Source organism: Lissotriton vulgaris, unplaced genomic scaffold (assembly GCF_964263255.1).
Source record: "Lissotriton vulgaris unplaced genomic scaffold, aLisVul1.2 SCAFFOLD_1244, whole genome shotgun sequence".
Lineage (NCBI taxonomy): Eukaryota > Metazoa > Chordata > Amphibia > Caudata > Salamandridae > Lissotriton > Lissotriton vulgaris.
In genome coordinates, this window is record NW_028251837.1 from 187,413 (window position 1) to 203,180 (window position 15,768).

The following is a 15,768-nucleotide window of genomic DNA, read 5'->3' on the forward strand; positions in this document are numbered from 1 at the left end:
TAAATTTGTTATGATTCCTTTTCAGACAGCCAATCGGGGAAGGAGAGCATCAATGACTACATCAACAAGAAGAGAGAGATGTTCCTTTTGCAGGTATTTCACTCCAATTTCGAAGCCTTCTTGGACTCAGGTGGTAGGTGGAGTATGAACGCACGGCCCTCGTGTTTGCAGAGCTAAGTGGCTTAAAATGCATGTCAATATGCTGTAGCCGAAGTCTTTCACAGATAAAATTTGCCATATTGCATAGGTTTGACTTTGCCCATATTTAAGTCTCTGATACATCCTGCCCCCATTGGTTCTTGTTAGGCACAGGGCCTAGCTGCCACGTGCCCATCCACACACCCTTGCACCATGTTAGACACAGGGCCTAGCTGCACACGTTAGGCTGCCACGTGCCCATCCACACACCCTTGCACCATGTTAGACACAGGGCCTAGCTGCACACGTTAGGCTGCCACGTGCCCATCCACACACCCTTGCACCATGTTAGGCACAGGGCCTAGCTGCACACTTTAGGCTGCCACTTACCAATCCACACACCCTTGCACCATGTTAGACACAGGGCCTAGCTGCACACTTTAGGCTGCAACTCACCAATCCACACACCCTTCCACCATGTTAGACACAGGGCCTAGCTGCACACTTTAGGCTGCCACTTACCAATCCACACACCCTTGCACCATGTTAGACACAGGGCCTAGCTGCACACTTTAGGCTGCCACTTACCAATCCACACACCCTTGCACCATGTTAGGCACAGGGCCTAGCTGCACACTTTAGGCTGCCACGCGCCAATCCACACACCCTTGCACCATGTTAGGCACAGGGCCCAGCTGCACACTTTAGGCTGCAACTCACCAATCCACACACCCTTGCACCATGTTAGACACAGGGCCTAGCTGCACACTTTAGGCTGCAACTCGCCAATCCACACACCCTTGCACCATGTTAGACACAGGGCCTAGCTGCACACGTTAGGCTGCCACGTGCCCATCCACACACCCTTGCACCATGTTAGACACAGGGCCTAGCTGCACACTTTAGGCTGCCACGCGCCAATCCACACACCCTTCCACCATGTTAGGCACAGGGCCTAGCTGCACACTTTAGGCTGCCACGCGCCAATCCACACACCCTTGCACCATGTTAGACACAGGGCCTAGCTGCACACTTTAGGCTGCAACTCACCAATCCACACACCCTTGCACCATGTTAGACACAGGGCCTAGCTGCACACTTTAGGCTGCCACGCGCCAATCCACACACCCTTGCACCATGTTAGACACAGGGCCTAGCTGCACACTTTAGGCTGCCACTTACCAATCCACACACCCTTGCACCATGTTAGGCACAGGGCCCAGCTGCACACTTTAGGCTGCAACTCACCAATCCACACACCCTTGCACCATGTTAGACACAGGGCCTAGCTGCACACTTTAGGCTGCAACTCGCCAATCCACACACCCTTGCACCATGTTAGACACAGGGCCTAGCTGCACACTTTAGGCTGCCACGCGCCAATCCACACACCCTTCCACCATGTTAGGCACAGGGCCCAGCTGCACACTTTAGGCTGCCACGCGCCAATCCACACACCCTTCCACCATGTTAGGCACAGGGCCCAGCTGCACACTTTAGGCTGCCACGCGCCAATCCACACACCCTTCCACCATGTTAGGCACAGGGCCTAGCTGCACACTTTAGGCTGCCACGCGCCAATCCACACACCCTTCCACCATGTTAGGCACAGGGCCTAGCTGCACACTTTAGGCTGCCACGCGCCAATCCACACACCCTTGCACCATGTTAGACACAGGGCCTAGCTGCACACTTTAGGCTGCCACTTACCAATCCACACACCCTTGCACCATGTTAGACACAGGGCCTAGCTGCACACTTTAGGCTGCCACTTACCAATCCACACACCCTTGCACCATGTTAGACACAGGGCCTAGCTGCACACTTTAGGCTGCCATGTGCCAATCCACACACCCTTCCACCATGTTAGGCACAGGGCCCAGCTGCACACTTTAGGCTGCCACTTACCAATCCACACACCCTTGCACCATGTTAGACACAGGGCCTAGCTGCACACTTTAGGCTGCCACTTACCAATCCACACACCCTTGCACCATGTTAGGCACAGGGCCTAGCTGCACACTTTAGGCTGCCACGCGCCAATCCACACACCCTTGCACCATGTTAGGCACAGGGCCCAGCTGCACACTTTAGGCTGCAACTCACCAATCCACACACCCTTGCACCATGTTAGACACAGGGCCTAGCTGCACACTTTAGGCTGCAACTCACCAATCCACACACCCTTGCACCATGTTAGACACAGGGCCTAGCTGCACACTTTAGGCTGCCATGTGCCAATCCACACACCCTTGCACCATGTTAGGCACAGGGCCTAGCTGCACACTTTAGGCTGCCACGCGCCAATCCACACACCCTTGCACCATGTTAGACACAGGGCCTAGCTGCACACTTTAGGCTGCAACTCGCCAATCCACACACCCTTGCACCATGTTAGACACAGGGCCTAGCTGCACACTTTAGGCTGCCACGCGCCAATCCACACACCCTTGCACCATGTTAGACACAGGGCCTAGCTGCACACTTTAGGCTGCCACTTACCAATCCACACACCCTTGCACCATGTTAGGCACAGGGCCTAGCTGCACACTTTAGGCTGCAACTCACCAATCCACACACCCTTGCACCATGTTAGACACAGGGCCTAGCTGCACACTTTAGGCTGCCACGCGCCAATCCACACACCCTTCCACCATGTTAGGCACATGGCCTAGCTGCACACTTTAGGCTGCCACTTACCAATCCACACACCCTTGCACCATGTTAGGCACAGGGCCTAGCTGCACACTTTAGGCTGCAACTCACCAATCCACACACCCTTGCACCATGTTAGACACAGGGCCTAGCTGCACACTTTAGGCTGCCACGCGCCAATCCACACACCCTTCCACCATGTTAGACACAGGGCCTAGCTGCACACTTTAGGCTGCCACTTACCAATCCACACACCCTTGCACCATGTTAGGCACAGGGCCTAGCTGCACACTTTAGGCTGCAACTCACCAATCCACACACCCTTGCACCATGTTAGACACAGGGCCTAGCTGCACACTTTAGGCTGCCACGCGCCAATCCACACACCCTTCCACCATGTTAGGCACAGGGCCTAGCTGCACACTTTAGGCTGCCACGCGCCAATCCACACACCCTTGCACCATGTTAGGCACAGGGCCCAGCTGCACACTTTAGGCTGCAACTCACCAATCCACACACCCTTGCACCATGTTAGACACAGGGCCTAGCTGCACACTTTAGGCTGCAACTCACCAATCCACACACCCTTCCACCATGTTAGGCACAGGGCCTAGCTGCACACTTTAGGCTGCCACGCGCCAATCCACACACCCTTGCACCATGTTAGGCACAGGGCCCAGCTGCACACTTTAGGCTGCAACTCACCAATCCACACACCCTTGCACCATGTTAGACACAGGGCCTAGCTGCACACTTTAGGCTGCCACGCGCCAATCCACACACCCTTCCACCATGTTAGGCACAGGGCCTAGCTGCACACTTTAGGCTGCCACGCGCCAATCCACACACCCTTCCACCATGTTAGGCACAGGGCCTAGCTGCACACTTTAGGCTGCCACTTACCAATCCACACACCCTTGCACCATGTTAGGCACAGGGCCCAGCTGCACACTTTAGGCTGCAACTCACCAATCCACACACCCTTGCACCATGTTAGACACAGGGCCTAGCTGCACACTTTAGGCTGCCACGCGCCAATCCACACACCCTTCCACCATGTTAGGCACAGGGCCTAGCTGCACACTTTAGGCTGCCACGCGCCAATCCACACACCCTTGCACCATGTTAGGCACAGGGCCCAGCTGCACACTTTAGGCTGCAACTCACCAATCCACACACCCTTGCACCATGTTAGACACAGGGCCTAGCTGCACACTTTAGGCTGCAACTCGCCAATCCACACACCCTTGCACCATGTTAGACACAGGGCCTAGCTGCACACTTTAGGCTGCCACGCGCCAATCCACACACCCTTCCACCATGTTAGGCACAGGGCCTAGCTGCACACTTTAGGCTGCCACGCGCCAATCCACACACCCTTGCACCATGTTAGGCACAGGGCCCAGCTGCACACTTTAGGCTGCAACTCACCAATCCACACACCCTTGCACCATGTTAGGCACAGGGCCTAGCTGCACACTTTAGGCTGCAACTCACCAATCCACACACCCTTGCACCATGTTAGGCACAGGGCCTAGCTGCACACTTTAGGCTGCAACTCGCCAATCCACACACCCTTGCACCATGTTAGACACAGGGCCTAGCTGCACACGTTAGGCTGCCACGTGCCCATCCACACACCCTTGCACCATGTTAGACACAGGGCCTAGCTGCACACTTTAGGCTGCCACGCGCCAATCCACACACCCTTCCACCATGTTAGGCACAGGGCCTAGCTGCACACTTTAGGCTGCCACGCGCCAATCCACACACCCTTGCACCATGTTAGACACAGGGCCTAGCTGCACACTTTAGGCTGCAACTCGCCAATCCACACACCCTTGCACCATGTTAGACACAGGGCCTAGCTGCACACTTTAGGCTGCCACGCGCCAATCCACACACCCTTCCACCATGTTAGGCACAGGGCCTAGCTGCACACTTTAGGCTGCCACGCGCCAATCCACACACCCTTCCACCATGTTAGGCACAGGGCCTAGCTGCACACTTTAGGCTGCAACTCACCAATCCACACACCCTTGCACCATGTTAGGCACAGGGCCTAGCTGCACACTTTAGGCTGCAACTCGCCAATCCACACACCCTTGCACCATGTTAGACACAGGGCCTAGCTGCACACGTTAGGCTGCCACGTGCCCATCCACACACCCTTGCACCATGTTAGACACAGGGCCTAGCTGCACACTTTAGGCTGCCACGCGCCAATCCACACACCCTTCCACCATGTTAGGCACAGGGCCTAGCTGCACACTTTAGGCTGCCACGCGCCAATCCACACACCCTTGCACCATGTTAGACACAGGGCCTAGCTGCACACTTTAGGCTGCAACTCGCCAATCCACACACCCTTGCACCATGTTAGACACAGGGCCTAGCTGCACACTTTAGGCTGCAACGCGCCAATCCACACACCCTTCCACCAGGTTAGGCACAGGGCCTAGCTGCACACTTTAGGCTGCCACGCGCCAATCCACACACCCTTCCACCATGTTAGGCACAGGGCCTAGCTGCACACTTTAGGCTGCCACTTACCAATCCACACACCCTTGCACCATGTTAGACACAGGGCCTAGCTGCACACTTTAGGCTGCCACTTACCAATCCACACACCCTTGCACCATGTTAGACACAGGGCCTAGCTGCACACTTTAGGCTGCCATGTGCCAATCCACACACCCTTCCACCATGTTAGACACAGGGCCTAGCTGCACACTTTAGGCTGCCACTTACCAATCCACACACCCTTGCACCATGTTAGACACAGGGCCTAGCTGCACACTTTAGGCTGCCATGTGCCAATCCACACACCCTTCCACCATGTTAGGCACAGGGCCTAGCTGCACACTTTAGGCTGCCACTTACCAATCCACACACCCTTGCACCATGTTAGACACAGGGCCTAGCTGCACACTTTAGGCTGCCACTTACCAATCCACACACCCTTGCACCATGTTAGACACAGGGCCTAGCTGCACACTTTAGGCTGCCATGTGCCAATCCACACACCCTTGCACCATGTTAGACACAGGGCCTAGCTGCACACTTTAGGCTGCCATGTGCCAATCCACACACCCTTCCACCATTTTGCAAGGAGTGCGTGTTCTATCCAGCATGGCTTTTGTACTGTAAGCAGACTATTCCAGTACAACAACTGTGCTTTAATGCTTTCCCACTTTGTGTGTGTGCTGTGCATTGCACCTCGACTGCTTTAAAACTTGCTCCACAGTGACGCCTGCTTCAAGGAAGTGTAAGTTAGTGATGCAAATCCCTGTTTACCAATGATAGTAGATAGGGATTTGCATCAAGGTCCATGGGTGACTCTCTGGAGATGCCCATGAACCACACATGGAACACTCCCCTGATGTAAACTAGTGCAAAGTAGCGGATATCACTACTTTTTCATTGGGTGGCCATGTTACCAACGAAAATCCAGATTTGAATTGGAAAGTAAATACGACCCTATGTTTTGCACTAAGTTTCCGCAACAAAGGTAAAACAAAGGCTGCTGCAAAGTTTTAGTGAATATGGGCCCGTGTTTGTACGCTGCACAACATTGAATATTAAATTTGCTCTTTAAAATATACTAACACTGTTTAACATTTAGGCACAGACATGCCAAATAAGACAAAACTTTTTTTTCTATTTTTTTTACCAAGAAAGGTGGCTATAACAAGAATCTTTTTAAGGTGATTTAAACTTTTTTTTTTTATTTTGCTTTAAATATTTTTGAGACTTGAACTAAAAACAGATACAACAGTTTCCATGAGCTGATCTCGAGTTTCAGAACGTTTGCTGTCCAGTAGAAATAAACGTGAGAGCACTTGGTGCAGTACAGCCCAATATAAGAGTCCAAAGCAGGGTCGTAACACAGGCCGCTGCAGCACCCACGGTGCGGGGGGGGGGGCAGGCTCCAGGGGCCCCCCTCAGCCCATCACTCTGGATGCAGAGCTCCTGATTGAGCCTGGAGGGGGCCCCTCCACTTGCCTTGCAGGGGGTCCCCTCAAGTTTTGTTACACCAGTGGTCCAAAGAGTTGCTATCCCTCTGTGTGCCAGCAGGTGTGGTGGTACGCGCTCACTGGGTTGCACCAATGGACCTTCAACTGAAGATGAAGCTTCCTCTTCCTCTTCCCATCTCCTTTTGGCAGCATTCAATTGTCAACTGTGCCCCATGTTCAGGTCCTTTTCTTACCTGGCATTCGAAAAGAGTACTTCTTACAGGTACCCCTGACAAATTCTTTGTGGCACGGATTGCACACGATCACTTTAACAGACGCGTCCTCCTCTGCAGCTGGAATTGAGAAGAATTGCCAGACATGGATTCTGGCATGGTCCTGTTCTGTTCCTTCTGCCCCAGAGGCTCTTGCTATGGTGTCTCCTCATCTCCAGATCTCATGTTTTAAAGGTTTTTCTGGTATATACCCCAAAAACTGGAAAATTGCCTGAAAAATGGATCAGGGCACAGCACAGAATGTTGACACATCCAGGTGTAAATCCCTCATCAGGGTAATGGAATGGGAACTTGCTCAAACCGCATCAATTCAGTGATTTCATCCAATTTGATGTGCTTTTACTGTGAGTTACAGGCACCGTAGTACAATTTTTAGGTACCATGATGCCGGGACTCCTAAAACCACAGAAATATTAATAAAAACGACAAGGGATTTTGGTTATTTGTACATGTGAAGAAACCGCCCAAGCTCAAACTTTAAAAAAAATCTGACCTTTATAGTGAACACAAGGGGGCTTATTAACAAGACCCTTGTGCCACTTTTGTGCCATTTTTAACGTGGGGAAAGGGATGTACGGATGGCACAAGGGGCTTGTATATAAGCCCCAACGTTTTTAAACTTCCAGGTCCTGTGGTTCTCCCACAGGGCCTGGAAAACAAAGTAAACGCCTTGCAGGAGTAAGGTAGCGCTCTGTCATGGGAACTTTGGGACCCACAGGAGTACTGCAGTATATGTAAAAACGAAAGCATTCGTGCAACTCCAGGAACACTACTAAAAAAAAAAAAGCCAATAGCCTTTAGAAAAAGCATCAATGCTTTTTCCTTAGCATCATAAAGACATTAATGTTTAAGAGATGCAGGTCAATGTGAATACAATCACTCTCCATCATGACCTCAGAGAGAACTGGACATCAAAGACACCAACTACTGGGCCTAGCACAGATGCAGCATCACAGGATAACAATCCTATTTGACTTGCACAGCAGCACAACTAATGAGACCTGTAAAAGAATCTGTGGTGTGGCAGGTTTTCCAACTTCCAGCTGGCCAAAAAACTAAGTGTGCGGGACGCTATAGCAACTTTTTGCGAGCCGATGTGCCAGACAGGTACAGCTGGCCTGTATTCAATCGGAATGCGTGGAATGTGGAAGGACCTGATGGCTACCAACAGCATAGCTTCTGCTGAGGTGGAGAGGACTCAAGCGTAAGAAGAACAGCCAGAGGAAGATGATCCCCTTAATAAGGAATACAAAGACTTGTAGAAAAAAACAAAAGAAATACATTTAAAAAATGTTTTTAAATTAAATACAAAGTTAACATTTTGTTGTTAAAAATGGAAAAAGTCAAATTAAAAAAGTGTGTAAATAAATAACTTACAAGAAACAATAAATTATACAGAAGTAACCGCTGTGTCCAGCCTACTTTGCAGAGGTTGTTTGTAGAGGGTGTCTGGCTGGATGGTTCAACAGAAGTAGGCACAACATCTGGTCAGAGACCAGGCCTTGTAGCCAGCCACCTAATATGTATGCCATCTACAGTGGAGCTCCCCAATTGAAGGAGTTAAACATGATACTTGTAGAATCCAATAAAAATAACCTACAACAAAAAAACAAACTCATTGACACTGTAAAAAAAATTCAAAGGTTAAAGTGATATTATAGTTAGGTATGGATATAAGACCTTGACATATATAAAAATAAAACATAGAAATTCACTGTAAAAAGAAAACAAAGAACAAAGGTTAAAGTTAAAAGAACTAACATTAAAAAAACGAAAAACTAATTCAATTTGCCAGTAATAGTGAGCTAACTATAACTTGCGCCCACGTCATGCACAGCTGATGGATTCACACATTACATCACTCATGACAGGTGAAATTATATTAATGATAACATCACTAATGAAATCTCAATGTATATATATGTATATATATATGTATATATATATATATATATATATATATAGATATATATATATATATATATATCTATATATATATATATATATATATATCTGCAAATACCTCGCAGCAGCGCTCCTTAAAAGAAACACGAGTCAAGGACCAGCATTTCTCAGCATCTTATTTATTCAGCCATTAACCAGAAAGTCATGACGCGTTTCGGCCGTCCCAGCGGCCCTGGTCACATGGCGATACAGATTGCTTTTGCCCTTTTTAAAGTGATATCGTGCAGTCACATGTAAAAGTGATGGACATAAACAAAATACTATATGTATAAATACATTTGCCTGTACTTTCTCATAGTGCAAATACAGAAGTGAATTAATAGCTGTATAAATACATAAATTAATCCCGTATTCACATTGTATAAAAAATTATATATATACATTTGCAGCTTCAATTCTCATATGAAGAGTATTTTCAGTTTTGCAATTTTGGATACATAGCATAAATTCCTTTAACTCTTCAAGTTGGTAATGAGAAAAAATATACCAATTTAGTCCATCAAATCCATTAATAAATGTTGTGCATAGTTGGTGCTCACCAGTGTGTATTAGATCATAATACAAAATTATAATAATAATCACTACTATTGCATGATAGTAGAGAAAGAAAGATCCCAAAAAAAAAAAAAGGAGAATAACTTAATCTATAAGGACCTTACAAAAAAGAGAAGAAATGAATTCATAATGAACATTGTACCAGCCATTGAAAACTCGGAAGAAGGGGATATAATACCATTTGATATTATTTAGTTCTACTGTTTCATTCTCACCTTCTACCATATTATTGCACCTGTATTTTAAAGTGACTTTGTGTCAATTAGAAAAAATATATATAATTTTTCCCTTAAAGTGACATCGTGCAATCAAAGTGCAAATACAGATAAAGTGGCTGGTGCTGGAGGGTTATACTGTAATGAGGTAGTTAGGGGAGGGAAAATCTAAACTCTATTCAAACAGAGTTATACTTCAGTATTCAAGACAAGATATTATCATACATTACCAATGTAGCACATATAGAAAAAATCAGCCCATAAAAACAGTCTATTAAAAAGAGTGAATCGGTGACATGACTGATATCAGCTATCACATCAAACATCAGGATAAAACAAGCTACCCTAATATTTAAAACGACGGCTAAAATCAATCAATTCATATATATACACACACCCAAACAATACACTCAATATATAAATTATACATAATACATTATAATATAAATACAAATGTGTAAACAAAGTGCAAGGTGCGGACCAACTCCTCTTATAATACGGTATATTGTTGTATCATGGTGTTAACTATATGGCTAAGAAGTGACATTATCATAAAGTGATCATAGGTATATGTGGAGGTCCTCTGTGGTGTTAAGACCTCCTGGCCACTTTGAATGAAACTCCAAAATATATTTAGTTTCAAGCCTGCGCATACACGCCTCCCTATCGCCTCCTCTTTTGGTAAGCGGGAAGGACTCTATGGCGAAGTATTTGAGACACTGAGGCTTACTGTTGTGGCACGCCTCAAAGTGTCTGGCCACTGGATAACTCTGGTCCTTATTTACAATGGCGCGCAGATGTTGTAGAATACGCTTGTGAATTTGCAGTTTACTGCTGCCAATATATTTGAGTTTGCAGTCGCATTCCAGTATATACACGCAGTATTCCATTCTACAGGTTAAATGTTGTTTTATTTCCCTTGTAGTTCTTGGGATTACTGTTGTGTATTTTTTGGTGTTGACACCATGTTGGCAAGCCTTACATGCCAGGCATTTATAGAAACCCCTGCTAGTGGGTCGCCATGGCTCCTTGCCTATGTATTCTCGACTGTTTTTTGAGAGGATGGAGCCCATACTTAAACTTTTACGAAAAGTAATGGATGGATTTGGGGGCATCACATCGCCAATCATGGGATCATCTTTTACAAAGTGCCAGTTTCTTCTGACTATACTCCTGATTTCTTTCTCTTGCTTGGAGTAGGTCAGAATAAGTCTAACTTCGTTGGTTTTGTCACATTGTTTCTCTTTCTCAATCAACAAGTCACCTCTTTCTTTAAGCCTGGATTTCCTTATAGCAGTGTTCAGTATCTTAGCAGTGTAACCCCTATCTACAAATCTTTGAAAACTTTCCTGTTGCTTGACAATCAGGTCTTCATGATTACTACAAATACGGCGGATGCGTAGCATCTCGCCGTAAGGTATCGATTTGATTAGATGTTGGGGATGAGCACTCGTGGCATGTAAAAGAGTGTTACCTGCCGTCGGTTTCCTAAAAAGAGTACTGGTAATGATATTATTGGATATAAAAACCTGTACATCTAAAAATGTCACCGATTCCCTGCTCACATCAGAAGTAAAATGCAGATTAAGATCATTTTCATTGATTTCATGTATGAAATTTAAAACACTTTCCTCGGAACCACGCCATACAATAAATAAGTCATCAATAAACCTGAGCCAACAAGTGATATTAGTGGTGCAGTATTTCTCAAATTTGCGCATGAGGACCAGTTCCTCCCACCACCCCATAAACAGGCACGCGTAACTAGGGGAGAAACTGGCCCCCATTGCTACACCTTGAACTTGTTGGTACATTTGTCCATTAAAAATGAAGAAGTTATTGTTGAGGCAGAATGTTAGCATTTCTAAAAGCATTTTGGTATGTTGGGCCAGTTCAATAGGCCTGCGGCTAAGGTAGTACTCACATGCACGCAGGCCATCTTTGTGCTTTATACATGTGTATAATGAACTGACGTCCAACGTTACCAACAACAAGTCTGTATATATATATATGTATATGTATGTATATATATATATATATATATATATATATATGTATATGTGTATGTATATATATGTATATGTATATATATATGTATATGTATATATATATATATATATATATATGTATATGTATATGTATATATATATATATATATATATATATATACATATACATATATATATATGTGTATAATGAACTGACGTCCAACGTTACCAACAACAAGTCTGTATATATATATATATATGTATGTATATATATATATATGTATATATATATATATATATATATATATATATATATATATATATATATAAACAATATCCTGCCAATTCAGCCCTTGACGCTGCAATTACCACAGGTACCGATCTCTCAGACACCAAGATTCGTGAAATGAAGTGGTTTATTTTCTCCTCTCCACCAGCATGACACGTTTCGGCTGTCTTACAAGAACCTTGATCACATGGCATCAAAATACAAATGGGAGTGCTTAAATACTGTGTTAATTAAGATTGACATCAAACACATGGATAAATGACATAGAAAAAATACGATACCATTTACAAAATAATGAGAGGGAAAATCAATAAGAATTGACTGATGTTACAATGTAATGTGGGTGCTCATATATAAAATCATAGTGATGAAATAATATTATTTGTTTCAAATGAGCGCATCTACAACATAGTTGGACATATAAACCTCGTACCCTCTCTCTGGTGATGACATTAATGTCAACCTTGTCTCCATTCTATGTCAGTATATAAAGACAAAATAAAAACCCGTGCCTGATGCCAAATTGAAGTGCAAGTGCATTAAAACAATTAAAGTGCATAGTGACTGCGCAATATTTACAAATTTTCAATAAAAAAGTAAATACAAAAAAAAACATCACAAGATGATATATAATGGTACAATTTGCGCTAGAATTTCATATATATACACAGGTGTAAACACTGAAACACAGAAGCTGATTATGGGAACCTTACTCAAGCCCTAGTGACTATAAATACCTATGTCCTATTCAATTGAAAGAAGTCTTCAAGGTATAAATTTATAACTGGCTTTAGAGAACCCACACCTACTATCTGATTATGTACATTTTCTTAAAATTTCATCAAAAGGGCTCATATATACAAGGTAAGGAAAAGCTGAACTACTGAAACAAGAAAACATAATACCCGTCCTACTGTGATGGATTCTAGATGTGAAATGGGACCAATAATGATCACCCAAATTCAAAGTTAATTGACGCTGGAACGTATTCAAACCCAAAATACATAATACCACAGGCAGGGGTGAGAGGCAAATCCCTAAAGAAAGACCTGAAGGTCCTCCCCCCTGTTTAATCCATTAGGAATCCTGGTATCTAGAAGCACGATGTACTTGCTTTCCAATTGCCTCAAGTGTTTTTCCCGATCCCCTCCCCGTATGTTTTTAGGCACAGCGTCAATAACAAAATATTTTAGATGATTCAGATTCTAAGCATGGACCAATTCAAAATGGCGGGCGACTGGGTATGTGACATCTGAATTAACAATCACTCTCAGATGTTGCAGAATACGCTTGAAAGCCTATAATTTGATGCTACCCACATATTTTAACCAGCAAGAGCACTCTAATACATATGCGGCATGTGTATAACTCCTTGATCAATATGGGTATAGGGTTAAAAGCTGAACAAAATTCCGAGGTGTTAACCCCGAATTTGCAAGCCCTACACGAGATGCACTTGTGGAAGCCTTTTTTATTTGAAACCCATATCTTACCACTTGTGACTTCTGGACTAGTTTTGACCAAAGAGTCCCTCATAGAAGGTGCCCTCCTAAAGACAAGGGAAGGTTCTGCCGGTAATATGGGCGCTAGGCTGATGTCAGTTTTTAATATGGGCCAATGTTTCTTTAAAATGCCCCTTATCTTGCGTTCCTCTGTGTTGAAGGTATTAATCAAACTGATTTTCATTTCCTCCTTGACCACTGTATCAGTGCCATCTGTATCGCCACCCTCATCCAGATTTCCCAGATATTCCTCTCTGCTTTTACTGTTGGCTTTCTCTTTGGCTACTGTAAGTTCTTTAACTGAGTAGCCACGTTTCAAGAATATTTTTAAAGCCTCATTCTGGCACACTTATAAATCTGGCTGGGAACTACAGATTCTACGCATCCGGGTAAATTCCCCATAGGGGATTCTTTTTATTAAATGACCTGGATGGGCACTACTGGCGTGCAAAATGGTATTGCCCGCTGTGCCCTTCCTGTGAAGCCTAGTTTCAAGGGCATAGATCTCCACATCAAGAAATTGTATGTTGGTGGTACTTATTTGGGAGGTGAATTTGAGGTTCAGGGTATTAATATTCATGGCTTCCACAAAGTCCCTGGCTGAACTTTCGGTCCCCTTCCACACCATACAGATATCATCTATGAACCTCCAGTAATGAATGATGTTATTAGCAAAACTAGGAGTGTGCCTGAGGACATGCTTCTCCCACCACTCAACGTGGAGACACGCATAGGTTGGGGAAAAGCATGCCCCCATGGCCACTCCCCTTTGCTGCTGATAAATGTCATTGTTGAACAAAAAGTAATTATTCATCAAGCATAACTGTATCTCTTATATATATATATATATATATATATATATATATATATATATATATATATATATATATATATATATATATATATATATATATATATATATATATATATATATATATGATAGAGAAAGATATTTAGCTAAGCTATGTTTTGGAGTCTGTTTTTACAATAGATGCTTTTGTGTTTTCATTTTTATTGGCGCCATGAATATATTTTCTGACTCCCTTGCCTGGCACATGCTCCTTGACGTCCATCCCTGCCAGGCGAAGCATGATTTCCTCTAAAGCATGGGTTTCCCCTATGCAAATCATGCGCCTTCCTATTTTGAATGGCCAATTTGCTATACTGTTTGTAGAGCCAACGAGAAACCCACGCATTGCAAATGGCGTTTAAAGCTTTATCCTTAGACCGTAACTTTTTTATTATATTATTATAAAGTGTCATCCATACATTGGAAGAAGAACTTGGAATGGGGAGTGAAGTGTTCAGGTTAGATAAAGTCAAGTCCTGTCTGATTTCCTGATCCACAGTGGTCCTTCACGAGGAATGCTATACGTGGGTGTTGGACTTGGCCCTTTTCGCAGGTTCATCCCTAAAACTTTTTGCTTTTTAATGTGGCCTGATGTTAGTTGTTTTGGGCTTCTGCGCACTTTAACACTGTGTCCCAGTGTAAAGTGCGTTATGTTATGTTATGTTAAATAGGGTTTTATTAAGCGCTCAGCTACTCTAACCGAGTGTCCCGGCGCTATCAGACCCAGCACCACACAACCAACATGACAGAGGGGGATCAGTTACAGAACACCCACGTCTTAAGCTCCTTCCTAGAGGACAGTAAGGTCTCACATTTTCTTAATGACAATGGCAGTGCCTTCCAGGCTCGGGGTGCAAGATGGCCAAAAGAGCGACCCCCGATGCGAGCACGCCTCACTGCCGGGATCTTAGCCAGTGAAAGGGACGCCGAGCGAAGTGCTCTAGATGGAACGTGAAAACCCAGCCGCTCCCTTAGGTAGCCAGCGCCAATGCCATGGAGAGCCTTAAAAGCCAAGGTCAACGACTTGAACTCGATACGTTTCCGTATCGGAAGCCAATGAAGGGATTTCAGCAGGCCGGCAGCATGAGCCCTTCGACCGAGGCCGAAGATAGCTCTGGCGACCGAATTCTGCACCACCTGCAGCCGTGAGAGGAGATAATCGGGGAGGCCATGGTAGAGTACATTGGCATAGTCGAGCCTGGAACCTACCAAGGTTTGCACTATACTTTTTCTGTGGGCAATGGACAGGAGAGGGAGGAATTTCCTAAGCATTCTCAGTATCATGAAACATTGACCCACCAGACCCAGAATCTGTGGATTAAGGGACAGGGTGGTGTCCATCTTGACTCCCAGATTCTTTGC

At 45.0% G+C, this 15,768-nt stretch overlaps 1 protein-coding gene across 1 annotated transcript in view; it reads left to right on the forward strand.

Moving 5' to 3' along the window:
• CFAP100 (cilia and flagella associated protein 100) overlaps nt 1-15,768 on the forward strand; it is a 169,352-nt gene that overhangs the window by 99,211 nt on the left and 54,373 nt on the right. Inside the window, exon 6 of the mRNA XM_086950926.1 lies at nt 26-93. Coding sequence (XP_086807052.1) covers nt 26-93 — 68 coding nt within the window. The remainder of the gene's footprint in view (nt 1-25; nt 94-15,768) is intronic.